General features: G+C 38.9%; 2 protein-coding genes across 2 annotated transcripts in view; both read right to left on the reverse strand.

The window, feature by feature from the left end:
* Positions 1–370: 370 nt before the first annotated feature.
* Positions 371–12734, reverse strand: LOC109051647 (protein THEMIS-like). The gene is made up of 6 exons (XM_042746355.1): positions 12262–12734; positions 11483–11620; positions 8934–9395; positions 6636–7693; positions 2887–3007; positions 371–1702 (listed from the first exon to the last, which is right to left on the reverse strand). The coding sequence occupies exons 1-6, from the start codon at positions 12350–12352 to the stop codon at positions 1587–1589; spliced, it is 1986 nt and encodes a 661-aa protein (XP_042602289.1). The 5' UTR covers positions 12353–12734; the 3' UTR covers positions 371–1586.
* A 145-nt stretch (positions 12735–12879) lies between these two features.
* LOC109051605 (receptor-type tyrosine-protein phosphatase kappa-like) overlaps positions 12880–24875 on the reverse strand; it is a 151815-nt gene continuing 139819 nt past the window's right edge. Inside the window, 12 exon segments of the mRNA XM_042746354.1 lie at positions 12880–14007; positions 14677–14812; positions 16198–16361; positions 16458–16583; positions 17380–17511; positions 19354–19527; positions 19783–19932; positions 20432–20567; positions 22951–23105; positions 23604–23720; positions 24274–24299; positions 24302–24370. Of these exon segments, the coding sequence (XP_042602288.1) occupies positions 13954–14007; positions 14677–14812; positions 16198–16361; positions 16458–16583; positions 17380–17511; positions 19354–19527; positions 19783–19932; positions 20432–20567; positions 22951–23105; positions 23604–23720; positions 24274–24299; positions 24302–24370 (1439 nt within the window). The 3' untranslated portion in view covers positions 12880–13953.

Raw genomic sequence — 24875 nt, forward strand, 5'->3', positions numbered from 1 at the left:
GACATTTCCTTTAAGCAAATATGTGTGGATATTCTTCAAGATTCAGTTTGGCAGGTGCTTTATGTTGTAATCAGTCAGGTTTTCCGTCTTGAACTGTGTGCTGTAGGCAGAAGCTGTCCTCGTCTCCTGAGGTGTGTTTGGGACAGGGCCTGCTCAACTCAGCAGCATATGTAGCAGCTGCTCATTTCACGCCAACATCGAGAGGTATCCATTACATACAACTGAAAAAGTAACTTAATTTGAGAATGTCTTTGTATTTCATGCTTTAATGGGACACAAATCATCTGTCATTGTTCACACACTTTTTCATTCTGTGTTTTTGTTCATACATTGAAAGTCTATTCAAAATATCAACATGGAATGACACATATGAGTAAATGATAAGAGAATTTTTATTTTCGGTTAACTATCTCATTAGTGACAGCAGGACTGGAGCAATGTTCTGTGATTTCAGATGTTCCAAAGAGCATCTCAAGCCTCACAGGAATAATACAAACTGACCGTCTCTACAAAGATGTTGATTTAAATGGTTACATTTTTTTTTGTACCATGCTACATGCATTTGTGGCTCAGTACATTGATGGGTTAATGAAAAAGTGAACAGTGATCAGGGTAGATCGTGCAATGTACAATTTTGCTGGGAAATAATTTCACATGATTTCATTATGTTGCACAAAGAGCTTCTTGGTTTGCTTGTAGTAGAGCATAACTACTGCAAATTAAAATCGTTACACATCTGTAGAGTGATTACCAGGCTAACATAATTTTATTTATTTTTTTGTCAAGTTACTATTTGTAATATTAACCAATATAAATGAAAACACCCAGTCTCAGTCCAGGTTATTTTGATTTTTTGTTTGTATGTGTCATCTCATTTATTCAAAGTAAACTAGACAAATTGCAAAAAAAAAAAAGTTTCTTCCTCCCCAAAATAATATAAAAATACACCCACTTTCAATTCTATATATAGCCAGACTGTACAAAAAAACAGCCTTTTTTATATACTTAAGTTAACAAAAAAGATCGCTTCCTCTGGCATCATTTCTTAAAAGCAGCTGTCACTGTGGCAGTACCCTTTTAAAAGGTTCTAATATGTACACCTTAGGTACTAAAATGAGCCATTAAATAAATAGGGTATAAAAGCGTCACCCCAGCGATAGCTTTTTGGAAATTTTTTGGCGAGTGGATGATCCATAAGTCATTCCCACCAAATATAGCTGCAGCATGGAGAGACACGGGGGGTTATGCAGGAAACCTATAAATGCTTATCTGCAGAGGCTTAGCAAGAGAAAAAACATTTCTAAAATCTTTGTTGTCATTATTGCATTTTTGTCCAACGCCAATACATTTTGAATTCAATTTTAATTCCAGTCATAAGCCATGTCTCCTACAGGACTCATAAGGACCTAATAAATTATTTGCATTCCATCAGATTTGTTACGTGATTATTAAATAGACTTTGGCCATGTCAGTCTCATCATGTGAAATTAAAGTAAGCGGTTTTGGAACACAGCCATAGTGAACTTCATAGTATACTCTTCATATTGTGTCATTGGTTTTCCTTCTCCTGTGTTAATGTTTGTTAATTAACTCCTTATGCTGTCAAGCTGATTTTCATCGATATATTCATAATCATGCACATCATCGTCGTCATCATGTTTTGTGATGGATATGCTGTCCAGACTGCGGCCCTTGAAAAGATCTGAGGGGGAAACAAACGGCCAATCAAAATTTAGCTGAGGACATAAGGACACAAGCTTTAAAACACAGCCTGTTAAAGATGAAGTGTGAACCTCTTCTTTTTTTTTCTTTTTTTCTTTAAATACCTTCTCATGTCAAGCCTAAATATGTAGAGCTAATTATAAATAAGCAGTTAGTGGGTGGATTTCCTTAAAAGTGGCAGTGCAAGTGTTCAGGGGCCTCATTTATAAAACACGCAGAGGCACAGATTTGATCTTAAAAGGGTCATCGGAAGTTGATATGATTCTTTAGGGTCATCAGAAAAGTCTATAACATGCTTTGGTTAAAAAAGAGCAACCTGTTTTGTTGCATGTTCCTTTAAATGCTGATGAGCTCTGCTCTCTTCTGTGGGGTGACGAGCAGTAGTTCACTTTAGCCATGAAACTTTCTAAGCAGCACATTATTAGGAAATGCGAAAAAACGACAACCTTTTACTCGCTCCTTTTGTAAGTGAAGCTGGATCACGAATGATTTGCGTGAACATAAACACATTTAGGCAGATTGGAAGGTGCATTCCCTTCACAAACAAACGTAATCCACGGCGTCTTCAGCGGATCAGATGTCGGGAATAAATGATGACTGCTATGTTCATTATTACATCAACAACAGAACACCTCAATCACTTGGGAGTCATTCTTGTCTACATCTGCTCCGGTGGTGAAACAATGGTGGCATGATAACAGCTCACTTAGGGCGGGTCTAAGGTAAAACACCAGTGTCAATCAACAATCGTGGGAGGGGCATGGGTCCGTGTGACATCACACAGACAAGAAGATGAGAACGGCTTGATTTGAGATAGGGGATATTATTTTAGGAATTAAAAAAAAAAGCACTGGGTGGATTTTTATTATTGTAGGGTGGTTGTGTACACACACTGCCAACACACAGTTATGTTCAAACAACATGTTAAAGTGAATTTTGCATCCGATGAACCCTTTAAAGTGTGTGTACACCAATGGTCAGATTTATAAAAACAATTAGACACATTTGAGAAATGATCTGAGGACAAATGTAGGACAGTTTTAACCTGTTTGAAAACTATCATTAATTTTGCATTTTCAGTTGATGCTAGTGATGCTGAAATGACACACTTCACATTTAACATGCGGATAAACACTGAAGAGGGGTGTAGCAGAATGTTCCTACCTTTCTGCAGGGTAGGTCTTGGAAAAGTGACTGGACTAATGGGAATCTTGATGTCATTTCCATTTTTTGAATCACTGCATTGAATGAAGTCATCTTGCTTAAAAGGTTCAACACAAAGACTCTGTGACAGGGATGACAGAACATTATGAAATTACACAGGGTATATAATAAGTGAATATAAAAGTTCCATTACAGTTTTTTTTTTAATGGCTTTGGGATTATTTTCAAAAGTATACAAGTAGTCTTTTCAACACTCCTAGTACAAATCATCAGCAAACAGATCATCAAATAGCAGATTTTGAACTTTTGAGAGATACTATTGGTGAACATAGTACTAAAACAAATAAACAACAGCAAAACCTGTTGAGGAAAGCGTCTCCTTTCAATTAATTCAACTATGATGTCAACACATTCAATATGTATTTATGTGATGTTTTATTAGGCCTATGTCATTATATCGCTTTGCAATGTAAGCGTTATAGCAGCATATACTGTATATGTAAATGCTACATTAATGTGACACATATGTCATTATAGGCCAGGCATAAAATGCAATAATTAGTTTTATACAGTTTTTTAAAATAAATCCCTGTTATGTCTTTCTACATGACTTACTATGTACAATAACATCCCCTTACAATGTCTGTGAGGTTGGCCTGTAAAATAATATCTTGATTGATTGGTTAAGTTTTTATTGCATTGTCTAAGTAAAATAATCCACTAGGAGGCGCTTACAACAGTTTTATGAGCCATCTGCCATATTTGTGTTTATTCATTATCTTGTATAATACTGAAAATAAAATGAAGGAAATGTGCATTTAAAATGCAGATCTGCATGCGTATTTAGCTTGTTTCATATGTATAGGTCTCTGAATATATTCTGATCACATTTACAAAGTTAAATCAGTGTGGATGTGTTTTTTGTTTTGTAGCAAAGCTTTTGATGATGAACTCCAGCTTTACCAGGTGAGATGAACACTGTTGGTGGATAGACTATATAGACTATTCACAGATCATTTCAGCAATGGCTTGAGCTTTTTTTTTTTTTTACAAGTATTTCTGGATTTTTAACCATGTGCATTGGGCCATTGTCTTGCTAAAAAAAAAAAAAAAAACTCTTTTGATTCTTAAATGCAGATCTCTGGCTTCTTGTTCACTTATGATGAATACACTCCTTAAGCATGTGTTAAATATTCTCTTCTGTGTTATATAAATATTAAATGTTGGTAACTATAACATATCCTTTGCATCTCTGCGCAAAACTTATCTCTAATCTGTTAAAATCTAAACCACAATATTAGTGTATGTATTACGCATCTTCAGTTTTGCTTTTTGAGGAAGTCACACGAAGTTGAGAACCATATCACATGACATTATTAGTATAATTGATTACTATTTAATGTAGGTTTATCTCTAATAAGGAATTGCAATATTCAAAATATATTTATATTATATTATACTACATTATATTATATTATATTATATTATATTAATGTAATAGCCTAATATATATATATATATATATGTATGACATATGTGGTTCACTTGGGAGCCCTCTCTGACTTTAAGAGGAAATGCTGATGAAATTTGGCTTGTGGATTTTGCATACCTGAGCCACTCCCCATGCATACGGGTATAAATAGGCAACAGGTGCATCAACTCTTCAGGTTTTATGCTGAGGAGCCGAGAATCTGTCCCTGGCAACCAGCGATGCTTCGAGGTTGTGGCATGGGGACATAACATCTCCATTCCCTCCATTAGGGAACCGAGACGTTCCCTATCTGTCGGTTACTACGAGTTATGTTGTGAAGACATAGGGGGCACATGGAAAGCACCACAACCTAAACCCCGTCACAACCCTGTTGTGCTGCAAATGTTGACAAGCAGCCGTGTGTCAGACAAGTGCTACGCAAAGGTCGTAACCTTCAAAATGCCCCTGTGCAAATTCGCTAACCTTGGTGCCCGAAGGGACCAAAAGGTGAGTACATCGTTGCTGGAGATAGCCAAGCCGCTGTTCCTATTACAGAAAAAAATTCTTAAGAGAAGGGATTTTGACATTCATGAAAGGTGCTTCATGCATTTCCTGTTTGCCGTTTACAGCTTGGCAGTAACGAAGGGGAATCTACGGAGACCACATCATGCCCTTAGGGAGGTATCATGTGGAGACACTGATATGGACTGACCCTGGCTTGGGGCAGTACTACATATGGAATGGGTCTCTGAGGCAGGTCCTACCTAGGAGTAGGGAGGAGCAGCTGCCAGCAGAGACTGACAGAGTGGTCTGTCAAAGGGAAGACACTGATTCACAGAGAGGGAAACCTTACTGTGGATGAATACACATAAGGGATTGCCCGCAGGGAATCAAGCCTTATGGACACCCAGCCTGGCCTGGCGTCAGATTGCTCCACCCAGTCTGTCTGCCGGGGGTGCTGGAGGATACTCAACCAGGGTTCACTGACCGGGGAACTTGCTGGAAGAGGAAAAGTCATTTGCATCCCCGGGTGAGGGGGAATGGCACAGCAAGCATGACACCAGCCGGCTCTTCCCGCCACCTACCTGTTACCCAACACACGGGAAGAAACCGGCTCAACACGGAGGCTGTAAAATCTCGCAAAGGTGTTTGGTGTCACCCCGCCTGCAGCTTTTTGTTTGCCAGAGTGGCCCCGTGCTCCAGCGCATAGGAGGAGTCAACACCCCCAGGGGGCACGGCTTGCCTTGGGATTGGTAGGCCAAGGCGATGGCATCCACTACACTGTGGGCCACCCTCTGCTTGGAGACAGGCCCTGGAGAGGTCCCCGACCCTCTTAATGGAAGTGAGCACCATCAGGAGCGCTGTCTTAGCAGACAGGAAGTTAAGCTCAACTGAGTCCAGTGGCTCAAAGGGATCCATTTGAAGGCCAGCCAGGACAGTAGAGAGATACCAGGAGGGCACCAGAGGTGGCCTAGGAGGATTTAACCTTCTGGCACCCCTCAGGAACTGTCCGAATGAGCCAGCGGGATGGGTTGAGCAGCGCAAGCTCAGTATGAGTGGCACCAAAGGGATAATCGACGCACCCGCGGTGGTGCAGAGGTGGGAAGTCATGATGGATGCCCAGACACTGATGACAATGATCATGTCTGTCAACAGAGGACAGGTAACGACTGCAACCAAGAGAGCAAGGACTAAATGGCATAAAAAAAAACAAACAAACCAACAATTACTCTCTCATATAAACAAACCTCTCATTCAGAAGAACCCCACAGGGGAATCACTGATGACAGGGACACTGCTGTTTGCACCGTAATGCCATCAAGGAATAGCTACTTCCAGCCAGATGAGTAAAAGGGCTTTGTGGAGATCAAGCACTATCATCCACTCGGCTCCGAAGTAAAAATCTGAAGAGTGGATGCATCTGTCACCTATTTATAACCATATGCACGGGGGAGTGGCTCGGGTATGCAAAATCCACTAACCAAATTGTATAGGTATGCGCAGTCGCCTACTGCGTCCGCACGGTCACAAAAAATGGGAGGCACGCAGATGTCCATGCAGAGCCTCTGCGCACACTCTCTGATGACGATTTTTACATCATGCATACCATAGCGGACCCAAGCGGACTAGCGCATGTGGAAAGTATTACACAGGCTTTAGGATTAGGGTTTGGCTTCAGGTTACTTGCATGTAATAATGCATAATTTATTGTTATTATAAGAGTAAGTTCATGTAACGTGCAACAAGGACACCTTAAGTGTTACCAAATACAGTTTACCTGTGGAGAGCAGCTGGAGCTTTCACTGTTTGCACTCTCAGATCTGGACGACAGCATCTTGGGAGGTCGAGGTGGAGGGTCTTTGGGTTTTTTGGGAGGTCGTGGAGGGGGTGTGATGGTAGTAAAGGCGTACCTCCTGAGTGTGTAGTAACAGTCCTCTGAGATCTCCTCAATGACTGAATTCCCACTACATACTGGACTCTGGCCATCCCAGCGCTGCTTTATGTTGAGAATCAAGTCTGTGCGATTGACTGGCACCTCCCTGATCTCTGACAGCTCAGTGTTTGAAATGAGGAGGCAAGGGTCAGAGATCTCCTCCTCAATGTGCAGACCGGGCACGCCAGCCAAAACGTCCATCTTCAACGAGAGGTCTCGCACAGAAACTTTGACATTGAAGGGGAGAGGGAACCATCGGCATATTTCCCCAATGGTGTATTGACGCTTGTCTTTAACCAGTTCCATGAATCCCCCCTCCAAACACATGGGGAGGCGCACAAGGTCCTTCGCCTTTGTCCCTGTAACTTTCAGACACTGAAAAGCATCAGCTGCCCTCATGGTTCCATTGTGTGAAAGCGCACAGCTTTTGCCTTTGGTCACTATAAACTCATCTCCAGTGCTTACAGAAGCTAGCCCGTTGTACATAGACTCAAAATCCCTGGTGGCCACCACACGTATCTGCTCAGTTTCGCTGCGTGCTCGCTCCAGATCGTAGGTGGTGGGGAACTGGCGCGGCCGCCGCTTGAAGCGTCCATTGTAGGACTCCGGAATAAGAAAGTGTCTCGTTGATTCATGACCCATTTCCGAGGCCAGTATTCGTTTTGCATAGAAAGCATGATGAATGATCACCTGATTGGAATTGAAAAGCTTTTCCAGCTCTGGAGAAAGCTTGAAAGGTCTTTCACATGACAACTTGGCCAGCACAGGAAAAAGCTCTGGAGGACTCTTGAAAACATCCATAAGAGAGAGAGGCTGCACAAAGGAGTCACAATCAAACTGCTCAGTGACGTCCACCACCTCCACGTCCAAATTTGATGGGATAAGCAGAATTTTATCACTGACTGTGGGAAGAAAGGGTCCAAGTTTAAAAGAGGAAAAACCTTTATCAATGGGCTTTATCTATGAGACGTGTATTTTCTGTAAGCCAGCTACCACTTTTCTTACTAACACTTTCATGTGTAATTATTCCACTGAATTGAATGTGATGGTCTATGTACAAATTGATTTATAAACATTTTTACAAAGAACTCTCTCTACTCCTTCATGAATAAAATGATTTTCCTAGGTTTTTTTTTTTTAATTCATCTTCAATGACTGGATCACACAGCAAAAACATAGACTAGTCCTAAAACTCTGTAATTTTAACTTTTTTTTTTAAATCTGGTATTCTATTAACAATTGTTAAAGCATGAATTAACATTAAATAACAATGAGCAATTTATTTGTTAAAGCATTTACTAATTTTTGTTGATGCTGTTCATTGTTAGCTTATGGTATCTCAGGTCCATAATTTGAACAAATAGATCTTTTGATTTTAATAATGTTTTAGCAAATGTTTGAAATTAACATTAACTGAAATTCATAAATGTATTTATCAGTCTTAGTTTAGTTAGTTTTAGTTATCAGTGACTAATTTAGTTGACTGTTAACAAATAGAAAATACCATAAATCTCTAAATGTCCTTAAGATAAATTTAAAAAGTAAAACGAATTCTATTATCCCCTGCTCTCACAGAAATATAACTAAGGTTTATAGTAAAAAATAAATAAATATATATATGCGCCAAGGGTCATTCAAAGGGGTAAACAAATTAATTTTTTCTCATACTACTGACAAATAATTTCTTGATTTTAATTTCGGTAAAACTTCAGTGTAGGGAACAGTTCTCACTAGTTGTTTATTATCATGACTATTATTGACATATTGGCTGTTTCTTAGTACTTATAAAGCACATATTCTCCATGACCATATTATACATCCCTAATCCTACCCAATACCTAAACTTTTACTATTAATAAGCAGCAAATTAGGTGTTTACTGAGGCAAAAGTAATAGTTAATGGTTTGTTAATACTGAAAATAGGACCTTAAAATAAAGTATGACCTTAATTTATTGAATTTCTCTTAATATATATAGAATCATTTGGTTCTTTTTAAGGATGTTCAGATATTTTTACAGTAAAACAAGACAAAAATTATAGATTAAGAAAATGATTGGCTGCTGGATGTTGGGCTATAATACTTTTATTAACAATATTTGTGTACACTACTAGTACAGGAATGAAACTAGTGTCATACTCACGTCGTGTCACAGCCTTCAGTTCATACACAGGAGTCAGCTTCAGCTCTCCAAATACGTTCTCCAGCAAATTTGAGAACAAGAAGTCCTTTTTGGGCAGCGTTTTGACCTCGGTTACAGTCCTCTTTCTGCCTTTGGAGATTTTCCACTCTGCTATCTCTCTCAGGGTGTAAAACTGGTCATCCTGGCACTCTGTGAAGTGGCCTTGCTGGGAGAAGCTCAGGCTGAAGCAGAACTTGGGCTCTCTGTGCAGCAGCTCACACTGCACACATCCACCGCTGAGCTCACGGGTGACGGCAGTGATTCTGAAGCTGTCTCCGTCCCGTATGACGCCATGTGCCGGCTGAATCTCCGAACCGCTGAGGAATACCGGCTGGGACAGTCTGTGGGAGCTGATCTTCACTGAGTCAGCTATCTCTTGTATGCTTTGGTACGGCTGACTGTCAGCCACTAGCTTGAACAATCCTGTCACATAGAGCACAAAGCCGATGTTAAGTCACTACAAGGACCAAAAGTGGTGAATGTGGGAAATAAAAAAATACAAACACACAAGGTTTTTTAGTGAGTCATTAACAGGGCATTATACCTCTTTTATTTTGGATGATGCATCAGTCAAAGTCTTGTAAGATATGACCAATGGAAAAGAAAAACAACTCTGGCCACTGTCCACTATATCTGACTTATCCACGTAAAGATGGACCTTTTTTGTCCTTAAGACATCCCAGCAATATCACTTCTACATTCGGCTAAGATTGTCATGGAAAACCCTATCTAGAACAACCTCATGGTTATGATGAGCAGCTGAACGTCACAGATCATAAAGACAGAAGGATCTGGTAACGTAGCAGTGAGTTCGCTCAAATTCTCTCTTTGCATATTAGCTGCTGTCCACATCAGTTTCAAGACAATGATATTTGAGTCACATATTAGATTAGGGATTCATTCTCATTATTAACTAACAATTAACGATGACTTTTTCCTCTGTAAACTCCTAATTTGTTGCTTATTAACAGTAAGGTAGTGGTTAGGTTTAGTTATGGGGTGGATTAAGGGATCTAAAAAATGCTGAAGCAGAATAAAGCATTATTATGTGCTTTATAAGTACTCATAAACAGCTGCTATGCTGGTAACATCACAAAATCACTTTTCTGAAACGTCACTGTTCTTCACTAGCGAAACGATCTTCACTGTCCTTTTAGAACAGCTGAGTCCCTTGTGACTGAAGAAACGGGACGATTTTAGCATGAAGTGAGCTGTAACACTATCACTTTAACCTACATTGATAACATCGCTATCATAGATAAGAAACAGTCTTCTGTGGTTAGGTACAAATAGAATAGGAGTTATAAAAATGTGTACAGATAAAAAGAATAAATCAATTTAAGGCAGGAAAATTTCTAAAATTTCACCTTACAATTTGTAATTTAATGAATTTCATGTGACAGAACTGGCATAATCAGAAGCAACAGATTATCTTATAATTATTTTATTATATAACATTTATTTAAAACATTAAAAAAACAAAATTATGATGGATGAGCAGATGACGAGATCTGCGACACGACTTCCTCCAATTACATCTTTTGGACCCACAAAGACTGAACAAACTGTAAAGCCGACATCTTACACGGCTGTGAGTAACATACACGCGCATACTTCAAAATATGATTTTTTTTTGGATGTTAGTCTGTTTTATGTATGTGCAATTATTTAATGCATGTGAGCTTTTCTAAGATTTAAAACATTTTAATTTAAACATTTAATCTTTTGTTTATCATTACCAAAACAAGGTTAATACATTTTAAAATAAATCAACACACAAATGCATGAATAAATGTTCAACTGATGACACAGAGATGAATTGTATATTTCTATGTCAAATGATCAGTGGAAGGTGCTTCTCAAACAGACTGACCACTTTTAGCTATTTTCCGTTGATTCAAACAGATGCATTTCAATCAATGATAACCAGATCACTTGCTAAACAAAGACACAAATAGTTAGTTTATATGTGACCCTGGACCACAAAACCAGTCTTAAGTGTCAATTTTTCTAAATTGAGATTTATAAATCATCTGAAAGCTGAATAAATAATCTCTCCATTGATGTATGGTTTGTTAGGAGGACAATATTTGTCTGAGATACAACTATTTGAAAATCTGGAATCTGAGGATGCAAAAAAATCTAAATATTGAGAAAATCATCTTTAAAGTTGTTCAAATGAAGTTCTTAGCAATGTATATTACTAATCAAAAATTAAGTTTTGACATATTTATGGTAGGAAATTTACAAAAATATCTTCATGAACATGATCTTTACTTAATATCCTAATGATTTTTGTCATAAAAGAAAAGTCTATAATTTAGCTATTGCTACAAATATACCCCAGCAACTGCTCCAGGGTCTCTCTCTCTCTCACACACACAACACACACACACACACACACACACACACACACACACACACACACACACACACACACACACACACACACACACACACACACACACACACACACACACACACACACACACACACACACTCTCTGGTACCTGGATATTCCACAGGAATCTCAATCTCAGTGTTGCTGGAGGTCTGAGCAGTGAATCTAGTGATGGTGATATCAATGATTTTCAGCAAATCTCCTGTTGAAAGAGAGCACTCTCTTCCAAACATCTCATACACACAGCCTGAAAAAGAAAAACAACAAATTGTCAAAGTGTTTAAAGCATGTTAAAATACATTACAAACCTTTCAGTATTCCAATCCATTTCGTATTGGTTGCAGTAAAACTATTTCTGCACAAGCACTGGAGTGCTATTGTGAGCAGATAAATGACATCACAAAAGACATATTATAGCCTAGAATATAGGAACTAGAAAAAGATCAGAAAGAAGTGGGTTTCCGTTCAGCATCATGTGGTTTGAAAATGAATTTAACTATGTTTCTTCAACTGATAATTTAAGTACTTTTCCTGCTAGTTAGAGTTACTTCTTAAATGTTTAAAAAGGATACTTTTATGACATATTTGAGAAAGCTGCTATTGGTTCATATTTAAAAAAGTGCCTGTCTTCAAAGCTTCAACACAAATTGAGTAACAGGATTATGCTGCCTATTTCGCGCTTTATTAAAAAAAAATAGCATTTAAAAAACAAACAACAAGCTTATGAATTATCAGCATTAATTTTTCACCATTTCCACATGTTTCTCTGCGGCAAACTGTTTCTCACCTACACCAATAAGTGGACACAAGCGCTTCTAGGTTTTAAAATGTTGGAAATGCGTAATTGCAGACTCTGAGGAGCAGATGAATTCTGAGCTATACTCTTACCTTGATAATATATTCCTGACTGGATCTGAAGCACTCTGGGGAACATTTTAGGATCCAGAAACTGCGTGAATTCATGCAGCGTCGTAGCCATCTTCTGCTGTGCTTTTACCAGGAGACGTTTTTAAAGCTCTGGAAGGGCTGAGAGACGAGGCTCTGTACCTCGCAAATCCATAAAATGTCCCATAAGAGGGTTAATTTAGGGCCAGGTGGCAGAGGAACTCCCAGGATGCCCTTTGCCCCCTCCAGACGCCCCTTGAGCTCAGAAATGCAGATGGAGAACGAGACTGTGAGGCATCCTGCGCAGCGGAGGAGGACAGGAAGCCGAGTTCAGCTCGAAGACCACAACTCAACGCATTGTTAAGCAAAGCTGCACCGGGTATCTGCAAAAATACTATGACATACACAAATCCCACATCCTCTGCCTGACTTCATGACATCAGGGCCAAATGTAAGTCAAAACAAAAGGGATCCAGATCACTGAAACACCCAACATCACTGACTCATTTTTACAGCAATATTGTGTGGCCTTTTTTTTTTCAAAGCTGGGAAAGCACCGCAAAATTTCCAACAAACCCACATTTTAAAACAATTTGTTCCAAATGGGAGGAAACACATTCATTAACATATCTTTTTTTTATTCAAAGTATTTTTACTATTTGACATCGTAATACAGCCATAAAGCCAACAACTACAGACAAAAAATACATAACTTATTATTTCACATGATGAACAAATTTTTGTTTGCTTTCTATAAAAGGTCTGATCAGCATCAATACTGCATCTGCATCTTTCTTCTTAAATTGGCTTTGATCCTAAATACACTAGAGTCTAATACTGTATATATTTTGAATGCATACACTTCATTGTTTGCGTTTTTTTTTTTTCTTTTTTCATTTCCAGCACAATACAAATGTGAAAACATCAGAAAAAATAGAGCTCTTCTCTTTTCTCCTCAGCAAAGGAATAATTCACAATCAGTTACGTAAAACAAACCACGATAGCATGTAAAAGATTTCAAAAGCAAACTGAAATACAATTTTCAAATACAAAAAAAAAAAAACACTACTTAAATCTCTCATACATAAAAATCTACAAAGAGCATTTGCAGTGAAAATTTCGGCTGAATGGGGACTGATAATGATTGTTTTGAGCTTTCAAAAATGCAAGTAAACAATAAATACAAACAATGTGCTTCATCCCTATAGACATTTTTACACAAGTCTTTGGCTTATGGTCATCGTCTGCTACCAAAAAACAAAAGAACACATAATAAGCCAGCCATTAGTGAGGAATGCAGTCTTCTCGAGCCAAAGTCTCACGCTCTCGATCGATAGACGAACGCGTTTGTTTGTTTTTTTCCCTTTCGAAACAATGTCCATTTACACGAGTACTACTATATATATGTTTATTAACAGGAACAGTGATAGACACAAAGAAATAAAGAACATCTTCAGCATGCAACAGCTCGGGCTTAGTGTTTCAAATGGCTGCACGAAATCATAGAAAAAACAAAAAACATGACCTCGACCAGGTGGCCGGCACTTGAATCTCATGAAAGTCAACACATATGCACGAATGGAGACATTTACACGGCACTCACACCCCGTGTCACATGTAAAATAAGCCGAGTGTGTGCTGCTCAGACACACACACACACACACACACGCGAGTCTGTATGAGATGACATCTCCATTACGACGTCTCGAGGTACTCCAGAGCCAGATCGTAGCAGAAGCGGTACTGCTCCTGCAGAGAGAGAGGGAAATGATCAGCTTTACACAGCGACGCTCCAGACTTTAAGAGGAGGCAGATATGGGCTTGACAGAAGCACTGGCCGACTCTCTGAAGAGCTGCAGAGGATATGGTGAAGCTGTCATGAAACATATCGAGCCCTGATAAACATCTTACTTACGCTACATGGCCAGCTAACATACAAATGTGAATTTCTAAATAGAAAGATTGCAATAAATAAGGAAGAATGAGTGAAATGTCAGTGCTTGACTCTGTTATAAAAGTCAACGCATTCAAAAATTATCTTTCCTGATCACTTGTTGTTTTTGTTGTTTCCAGTAAAGTATCTCGGTATCCTTCTATCAGGACAAACTGCCTTAAGATGCTGTGTTTTCAGAGAATGCACCTTAAATTCAGTTCAATTAATTTTTCTCAGCTCACACACTAAAGCAAGAAACATGGATTTGCCAGTGGAAGATATTTTTAGTATTTTTAGTATTGCACACTATATTTCTCAAGACAAAAATACAATGAGGTTTATTTTAAGGTGCCATTGTTACACTGTAATTACTCAGATAATTATTCATTTGTGTTGTTGTAGGGTTTGATTTAAAGTTAGAGCTGAAACTGAAGTGATTTGCTCTGGCTGACTAACACACAGTGAGTGCAGATGCTGGTTCATACCGGGCTGTCCACCATATTGGGCTTGCTGTTCCTCAGACTCTTCACAGCATGAAAGACGTCTACCACATTCTGCCGCTTTATCATCTCACACACAATACTGATGGCACAGAACATCCCACTGCGGCCGCCCCCGTTCCTGCAGAGACAGAGAGACGTGAAGAGACACACCAACACACATCTCCACGTGTGTGTGTGCAAACGTCCTGTATCCAGACGCACATTACATTACACACACGCTGCAGTGAAGGCTCAGTTCTGATGGAGAAACCGGCTCAAGATCAGAGAGAGATCTTTAGTCTCATGCTGGTTACAGGTTTGCTCGCTGGGGTTACTTTTGTGAAAAAAGAAGTGAGCTTTATTTTATCAGATCTTCAAATCTTAAAAGTACATAAAAACTGTACTTGCAGATAACATTAAATAAACAATTAAAAAGGTCACTTAAGTGTATTTTAAGAGAAACACTTTCCGGACAGTTTCTGAACACTTAAAAAAATGCACTTGGTAATCATGTCAAATTAAAAGCTTTACTTTAAAGTTCATTATAAATCATGCTTTCATATTCTTTTCTCGTGTTTTGATATGTTGATCATACTAAAGCACATGTAAAGTACTTGATTAGAATTTTAACTCGTGTTATTTTATATTAAATTTAGAGTTAATATATTAAAACATATATATCTTTAAATCTTAAGTGCAATAAACTGCAAATTTACAAAACACCTAATTACAAATACAAATGACAAACAAGTTTCAATAGAAATTCTTAAAAAGAACTTAGAATTTCATAAATTATAATCAAAATATATTTTAGTTGGTCATTACATTCAGCAGTTACTATATTTAAATGACATATAAATATGAACAGACATAAAACTCTGAGTTTAGAAAAAAGTCACTCTTAAGTTTAGCTAACTGTATTTACTGTAATATAAATTTAAACTATAATACATTTTCATTTAATTTCTGTAATAATTGTCATTTTAAAAGTATGCAGTACAAGAGTTAATGAAGCATTAAATGGATAGTTCACCCACAATGGTAAAATAACATCAAATAAATAAATAAGTAAATCAGCAGCTTCAAAATAACTTATTTTGTGGTCAACAGAAGGAATAAATTCATACAGGTTTGGAACATCTCGGGGTGAGTAGATGATGACAGCATTTTCATATTTGGTGAACTATCCCTTTAAACAGAATTTAAGCCATTATTACTTCAACATTATTTTATATGTCAATTTTATTTATGCAGCATAAATAATTTAAGCATAGAGCATACATCATTTTATTTATGCTTCATAAATAAAGTGTAGATTGACTTGATCAGTCAAAGGACCAGCTTTTTATGTGATGTGTGTGTGTGGGTAAATCTGATGCCAGTGAGAGCAGTGTGAGAGCGGTGAACCATTTACAGACAATACACTGACAGGAAATACTGACTTCCTGTCTGTCCACAAGCAAAACTGTAGCTACTGATTAACACACAAACAGCTGCTCTTGGTCTCTGTACATCTGTACTCACAGGCAGTGTATAATAGTGCGTCCATCGCCTTCCTCACATTCCTCCTGCCATTTATCCACCTGGAGGATCAGCTTGAGGAACGAGCGCTTGGAGGCGGGAACCTCCCTATGACCCGCCCATCCCAGGTACTGGAACTGACGGACCATCAGGTAACCCTCCTGAGGCTTAGGACACACACACAGATCAATGTAACTATGCACTTCTGCCCAAGACCAGTGCAAAATGATCAGTGGGTTTCAGACACATGCAGAAAAACTCACCCTGGTCAGGTTGCATATCCTGAAGAGACGACTAATGACATCACAGTCCATAGAGCAGGATATGCAGTCCACCTGTACAGGACCGTATCTTAGCATTCCCTCCTCCGGCCAGTACTGAGGACAACCCTGTACACACCGATTACACACGGATCAAACACACACAGAATCACTGACAGTTCACCTGCTGCTGCATTATCATCAGGCCATTCAAGATGTAGAAGAGTTTGTGTCTTCATCAGGTTTGTAGAAATGTAGCATTGCATCAGTGTCTCAGCAATGGATGCTCTGCAGTGAATGGGTGCCGTCAGAATGAGAGTCCAAACAGCTGATAAAAACATCACAATAATCCACAAGTAATCCACAGCACTCCAGTCCATCAGTTGATGTCTTGAGAATACAAATCTTGTGTGTTTGTAAGAAACAAATCCATCATTTAGATGTTTTAACTTTAAACCAAGTTCATAAGCCATAATAAATTCCCCCAGTGAAAAACCACCTCATCTGAATAAGGTGAGAAATATGCAACAGTTTAAAGTTAACCTGTCTTAACTTGTTTATTTTGTCTTCTCAAGACATTAATTGGACTGGAGTGTTGTGGATTATTGTGATGTTTTTATCAGCTGTTTGGACTCTCATTCTGACGGCACCCATTCACTGCAGAGCATCCATTGCTGAGACACTGATGCAATGCTACATTTCTCCAAACCTGATGAAGACACAAACTCATCTACATCTCGGATGGGATGAGGGTGAGCAGATTTCTGAAATGTAAACGCAAAAGAAACATTCAATTTGGCTCAACATAAACAGATTGTTTTCCACTGACTTCACTCGCTAACCAACTGATCTTTGATGTCTTCTCATTCCTTCAATATGCATTGCACAAACATTAACAACAAGAATAACAACAACACAATCTCACCTGAGCCAAGTCGATCTCGTTTAGCATGACGATGGAGGTGCATCCATAATCATACACCAGCCTCCAGAAGTCCTTGACGGTGTTGGGTAACGGATGCTGGGTCACGATGAACGCGGCCGGCTGCCTGTAGCTCTGCATAACATAGAACATAATGTACTTCCTGCAAACACTCTGCTTTGGGACACTTACGCACAACCAAGACGAAGATGGGACGTTTTTTTTCAGGATGGCCGATTTGTGAATGTGTATGATCATGCAAGGACCACAGTGAGCGTTCCACATGAGAGAATGATGTAAACGCATGTCGTTTCCTGCGTGTGCGTCTTAGTCGATGTGTCAGTGTGATACATGAACATCTCTGCAAGTGAATAAATGCATTCTTTTTTCCTCTGCATGCTGTAGCAAACCCAGTATCGAGAGGTTGAATGGAAAGTGCTGACATACCACTAAAGCCACGAAACAAATCCAGTTTAACAGAGGCAGAACTGAATCAGAAATTACCTGGTATTCTTCTGACGGCTTGGTTAAAAAAAGTCCAAGAGTTTGTGAAGTGTACGAGGAAGCGATTTAAAATGACCCTCTAAAATCACAACTTTTTGAGTTTGATTATGGCTGTGTGATCACCATCTCCCAGGGTCAGAGGTCATGGGCTGTGGGATGTCACTGACTGAACACGCTCTCACAGATACAGACGATTGTGCACATAGGAAAACAGTGCTCTACACTACATCGCTAATTCATTACAGTACTTACACACACAGCCATGACAAATGAAGCACTAGGAGAAGGATGCACTGTCACTCACAGATCAATCTAGATACTGAACTAATGCATTCTCAAATTAGAAACTGAAAATTCACTCGCCCTCGTGTCATTTCAGACCCGTTTGGCTTTCTTTCTTCTGTGGAGGTCAAAAGGAGAGTTTTGGAGGAATCTTCAGGCATCTACTTTCCTTGTAATGAAAGCATGCAGTGACCAAGGGCTTTGATGCTCAAAACACACTAACAGTAGTTCATACAACTCAAGCTGAAAGACTTCTGATGATGAACGAGGAACAGATTCGGATCACAAATTTGTGCTTCTGTTCAGTTAAAAGTGCATTAGTGTGTAGTATGGACTACTTTTATGGTGGTTTCTCAGCCTTTATTTATAGCTTGACAGTAACTGGTCACCACTCACTTTTGTTGTATGGAAATAAACACAGTGTTAAAAATCTCCAGGTGTTTACCACAGAAAGAAGGAAAAACCATCCCGATTCTAAATGACAGAATTAACACTTTAAAGCAAGAGATTCACACTTACACTTACCTCACCCATGTTACTAAAACAATTTGGACTTTACGATTTTTGAAAACCCAAATGAAAGAAAGTTCAATTTAGGACCACATACAGCCATCAAGAAGAATTCATTAATTACACTACTGAAAAGAAGCTCATTGAATGCTTTATTAAATCAAGACAAATAATCGTATCGCTGATCTACATGCCACTGTCGCCACGTTACAGAGCGACTGGAACAGGTTTGAAAGTGGCTCACGCTTACATCTGTCCCACTCGAAGGACTTGCCGCCTGGATTTGTCTCTAGCTTTCTGTAGCTCCGTTCCAAAATCCAATGAGAGCTCTCGCTGTCTACTATCTACACTACACACAAGTGAGGGACTGACTCAGTAGAGTTTGATGTTAGCATGCTTCATCAAGAATCCACAGCATAAGTACTTACACTTTTATCATGCTGAACTGTTGTTATCAATATGTTTACTATAACGTTTAGTATTGGTAATGCTAAAAGAAATGTGTGTGTATCTATTCTGGTACACACGGACTAAAACAAGGCATCTCAGAAGGCAGCAAAGTTAAGTTGCCTACCCTCAAATCTTACCTCCACTGGCAGCTCACTAGGTTTTGGAACAGAGCGTGTGTCTAACATAAAGGAGACGAGGAAAAGAGAGCGAGAGCGAGGAAGCCATACTTACATCCATGAGCGCTGCATTGATGTAGTTGCTGCTCTCTCCGTCGATGGTGATGAGGAAGGGCAGGCAGCGGTCGGGCGGGAGGTTGTCCATGAAGCGGTTCTTGTCGTGATTTCGAGGGAGGAGTGCAATGCTGCAGTCTTCAGGCTGAGGCTGAGGAGTCACTGAGTTCAGCGTCTGCACAGGAGAGAGAGAGTGGACAACAGCAGGTGAGGGCTGGTTCTGCTGCTTTTGTTGTTCACGTCAAAGGCCATGCATCGTATGCCATTTGGTAGAAACTAGTCAAATGAACCAGATGCCAACACAAACAGGTTGCGTGACATGCGTGCATCTTCAAAAACCATGAATAAAACTCTGCAAGAACGCTTTAAAGTCTGGGTCCTGAAGGAAAGGCACAGGCGTGAATAATAAGCAACAGCATTTGTCAGGTACCTGGAACTCGTCTTTGAGGTGACAGGAATTGCTCTGAGAGTCGATGCGGATCATGTCGTAGTACGCGGCTTTGAACTCGCACATGGGAATCGCCGTCTCGCCACACAAACACGCCTCCAGGATGGCATCGTGGATGAAAATGTACTGCTCCTGAGATCCAGGGGAAAACCAGGGGTTGTGTGTCGTCAGTGCATGCGCTTTCATTTTTGACAAATCTATTAGTTTGCTTAACATGTAGAGGATGGTATTACATGTGTAACCCTGAGAGTCCCACTGTAGCAAAACTGCAACACTTGTATTAAATAATACCTTTTTTATTTGTATTTTTTTAAAGGAACTCTGAATGAATTCACTCTGAAGTGCCATATAACAGCAGGACAGATACTACAGTATGGCTGACTGCTTTGTTGTTGCTGCTGCTGTAAATAGTGCAGAAATGCAACAGTGGCCCTTAGTGGTCAGGACTGAGGTTTCCTTCTTCTACAATACATGTTGCAGCTGCAGCTGCAGGCCTCTCTCTGGACATGCACTTTTTAGGTACTGGCAGTAATGGAAAAAGCATATGTTTTTGCATGCTTAATTAAATGAAACTGTGTAAGAGTACTTAGAGGACCATAATCGTTATCATGATTGAAGCATGCAAACGCACCTCAGTCTGAACCATGTTGATTCTTCTGGAGCGCAGAGCTTTGACGCAGTTGTAGATGTCCACCACCCCTTCTCTCTCTGCCATGTCCAGCATGATGTCAATCACAATGTAACATCCTGTCCGGCCGGCTCCCGCACTGACACGGACAGAGCAGGGAAGAACATCATCATCCGTCTCACATCGATTTCATCACTGATCAAACAATTCCAAGAGAGCAGTGGCTCACTGTTTTATAAATGCTATCAGAGTAAGTGTTTGTAAAGCTTCAGTATGCACATAAACTGGGGTCTAAAGACATTTTTGGATTGAGAACAAAGCACTTGTGTCAAGATGTTCAAAAAACTGCCGTAAAGAAAATGAAGTTAAAGATGTTGTTAATTCATGTAAACTGTCTAAACTAAAGCAGTGGTTCTCTCCTTTGTATGAAATTTCCAAGGCATCTTTTTTTTTACAATAATACAATAATGTGCGCATACACATAAATGTTAAATACATTGTATTAAAATCTAGGTTTTATCTGCTTAGTGTCTTTGTATCTGTATTTTAAAATATTAAACATTTGTACGACATATTTCATAATTGAAAAATTTATTTGGTTATTTAGTTTCTAGTAGTGCTATTTCTAGTATTACCAGTAAAACTTCCCAATTCTCAGCACTGATTCTGATACCATAAAAAAAATAATAATAAAAAAAAAATAAACTACTGGAACTATTAAACTATTTTAACTGTTTTTTTTTTTTTTAAATCATAAAAAAAATTAAATGTTTTTTCTTTAATGCTAATAATAAGTAAATAATACAGCAACTAATATCTTCTGAATAAGTGCACATTGCTTTAAAGTCAAGAGAATTAAAGCATTAAAATATTAAAACAAAGAACAAAGAAATATATCACATGTAATAGAATAAATCTGTTATTATTATTAGTTATCCATCACTGATTTGTTTTCTTTTTCTTGTTAATATTGCTGTAGCAGGTCACTTACTTTGCATTTACTCTGTAAGATTCACAAGTTTTATATTTTGACATTTTTATATTTTTCAGTTGCCATGGTTATCACTGTCAATCATCGCAATCAAAACGTTTTCTGTTTGACTGAACGGCAGAATAATGCAATGAGAACAAAGAGAGTAGCAATTAAAGACTGTCAACCAGTTGAAAGGAAAAGAAAGCTGCATCATGGGATTGTTTTCTTTTCTTTCTTTTTTTTGCATGCAGCAATGCAGATGAGACCACATCCTGTTCTTGGGGCATGAACGGCAAGCAACGTGGTAATGTTTAAGGGTAAAATTGTTTCTGCCAGATGTGTTAAATGAGCTGAGAACCAAGAGTACAAAGAGCTGCTGTGACTGGCCAACAGTGTCAGATGTGGACGCTGGTTAACTGAAGTGTGAGCGTGACAAAATAAAGAACCAACCACAAGACCATTTGCATATGCAGAAGAGCTGTGGTAAGACCCTACGAACAGGAAATGATGTCATGAACCAATGACAATGCATTCTCATCTACAACAAAAGAATCAGTCTCAACTGAGACGGACCTCCAGATTCGACTATGCGTTGCTTAAGAAAAGGATAGAAAATGTCAAGCTGTGGATCTTTCTTCTGATGCTGTACTCTTCAATAAAGGAATAGTTCAACCAAAAATGAACATTTGCTGAAAATATGCTCCCCCTCAGGCAATCTGAGATAAACTGATGAGTTTACAGAAATGTAGATTTGATTTAGAGAAATGTAGCATTGCATCACTGTCTCAGCAGTGAATGGGTGCCGTCAGAATGAGAGTCACAATAATCCACAAGTAATCCACAGCACTCCAGTCCATCAGTTAACATCTGGAGAAGACTAAAACTGAAACACATCCAGCTTTAAGACGTTTTAAATGTTCACTTTTGTTGCTTGGTCTGTGCATATTTCACAACTGATTCAGACAAGATGACATTTTCACTGGAGAAAGCGATATTATGGATTATGGACTTGCATTTTATCTGGAAGCCACTGTTTACCATTAAACACACCTTGATGGATTTGTTTCTTACAAACACGTAGTTTTTCACTATGTTTTTATCAGCTGTCTGGACTCTCATTCTGACGGCACCCATTCACTGCAGAGCATCCATTGCTGAGACACTGATGCAATGCTACATTTGTCCAAATCTATTACAATACAGAAACAAACTCATCTACATCTTGGATGTACAGAGGGGAGGAGTACATTTCCAGTGAATTTACTTTTTGTTCGGTGAACTATTTATAACATTAAGAATTCTAAAATCACCTTCTTGTCTTCAAACCAGTACAAAGCAGTTATGACGTTTCATTAGCAAAAATTTTTTTTCATTCACAAATGAATTTCCATGTTTGATTCATTTTTGCTACTATTCACACTCCACCAAAGGCCAACATTTACTGCAAATGATCTCAATACAGCTGGCTACATACATGCTCACATGACCTCTGCATTTCCAGGCTGTACAGTGTGTGCAGGAGCGAGGATGTGATGATGCATTGCAGTACCTGCAGTGGACGACGATAGGCCCAGCGGTGGGAGGGTTGGACATCTTGACCCGTCGGATGAATGACAACAGTCCTGTAGCGTGATACGGGACTCCATGATCGGGCCAGCCAGTGAAGTGAAACTGCTTTACCTCTCGCACCTCATTAAAACCCCTCTGCCAAAATAAGAACAAACATCCACAAAACACACCAGAACACCTAAAAAAACTCTACACAAAAAAACCACCCTCCCTGCAAATACACTGGATATTTCAAGTCTCACTAATGACTAAATATCACAGCAAGTGCAGAGACAGATGCACCAGTGCATTTTACAAACTAAACAGGGGTTCTTGAAGTACTGCAACAACAGACGCAGTGTTGAACATGAAGACAGTCAGTGTTGTGTAACTTCATGTATATTTGTGGTTTGAGGACAGAACGATTGCTTTAAAGTATATGTATGAATTAAAGTGATTTTAGTGAAAAGAAAAGATCCTGCAGCATCTGACACATGCAGATACAGACTCTTCATCTAACGAAGTCACATATTTATAACTCTGACCTCTGTGTATTAAACATATTTCCTTCAGGGTTCAGAATATTAGCCACACTTGCCATGCTAGACAAAAGGTTTTAACAATAAACTGTAAACACGGACAAAATAATCTCACCCTCTCCAGAGTGAAAGTCCTGACAACGTATTCTGCGAGCGGCTCGACCTCCACAAACGTCACTTTGAAATCTCCATACACTTCAGCATCATCTGGCCAGTATTTATAGCACTTCACCTACAGGAGGATGAGACCCAACAAACATAAAATACAGAGCAAATCACATGCACTCCAATGCAAACACGTTTTTAATAACCGTCTTGAATACAGTGACTTTACTGACTGATGCCAAGCAACACAGATGCATCTTGATTCACAGCAGTCTGATTTAATTCATGGCATGCTCGAATCTCAAGCTGAAATCTTTCTTCAATGCTTTAAGATGCGTGTGATCATTAGCTCCAAGAGCATTATGATATAAAGACTGCTGTGGAATCAGTTCAAATGCACTCACTTGTGCACAATGATAGAATTAAACAAGCGTCCACGACGTGCACACATGTACAAAATACAGACATGCTTCAACCCTTTGAGAAGTGTCAAAAAAGTTTGTTATTTCTGCTATTAATGTGACTTGTTCCTGACAGGCTTTGTGAGATTCAGCCGTTTTTGAATTACTAGTCCTGGCTTACTCTTCAAAAGGGTTTTGCAGGCAGGGGCCTTCACACAGGTCACATCACAGAGCACAAGAACACACAACGGCCCCTCAGCAGGCAGTATAGCGACATACCCGGCCCACCTCCACTAGGTTGGTTACATGACGATACAAGCCGATTGCTCCTGCCAGATCATCCTCCAGAAGTCGTACACCGTCTCGTGGACAGGACCTGTGGGAAAGCCAAACGTTCTGCTTTATTTCTCTAAATCTATGTTTTTATTTGATATCCGTCAAATATCAGTCATTTACATTTGGAAAAATAATTTGCATCATTTGACAGATTTTGCATGGCATCTTTTGTGATATAAATAAAGTAGAATGTATTAGTAGTATATAAAATGAGTAATGCTTGCAAGTTGAGAAGAGATATTTCTACATGATTCCACCCGTGTAAAGTAGTTTTGGTATAAATGAATACACTGAGGATGATGCAGCAATATTGAGTAATATTTCTGACTTAAATAAAACTAGTTCACGTAGATGCTATTCTTTTATGTTTGTCGCTACACTAATGTTTCCGGTGCATGTTTCAGTCAATAATTTTGACTTTATGAGCATGCACATTTTTTAAGATGTGTATCAGATAAAAAATAATGCAATTTCCACATATGACGACAATCCACTTACTGATTATTTGTTATGGTACACTATATTTAGCTCATTATATAGTTCAT

This window comes from Cyprinus carpio, chromosome B20 (assembly GCF_018340385.1).
Source record: "Cyprinus carpio isolate SPL01 chromosome B20, ASM1834038v1, whole genome shotgun sequence".
Classification (NCBI taxonomy): domain Eukaryota; kingdom Metazoa; phylum Chordata; class Actinopteri; order Cypriniformes; family Cyprinidae; genus Cyprinus; species Cyprinus carpio.

Coding starts and splice junctions, on each gene's coding strand:
- LOC109051647 (XM_042746355.1), bottom strand. CDS start 12,352: ATGGCTACGACGCTGCATGAATTCACGCAGTTTCTGGATCCTAAAATG. Junction 9,396..11,482: donor GATTCCTGTGGAATATCCAG/GTACCAGAGAGT, acceptor TCTATGTGACAG/GATTGTTCAAGCTAGTGGCT. Junction 3,008..6,635: donor GCTCCAGCTGCTCTCCACAG/GTAAACTGTATT, acceptor TCCCTGTCACAG/AGTCTTTGTGTTGAACCTTT.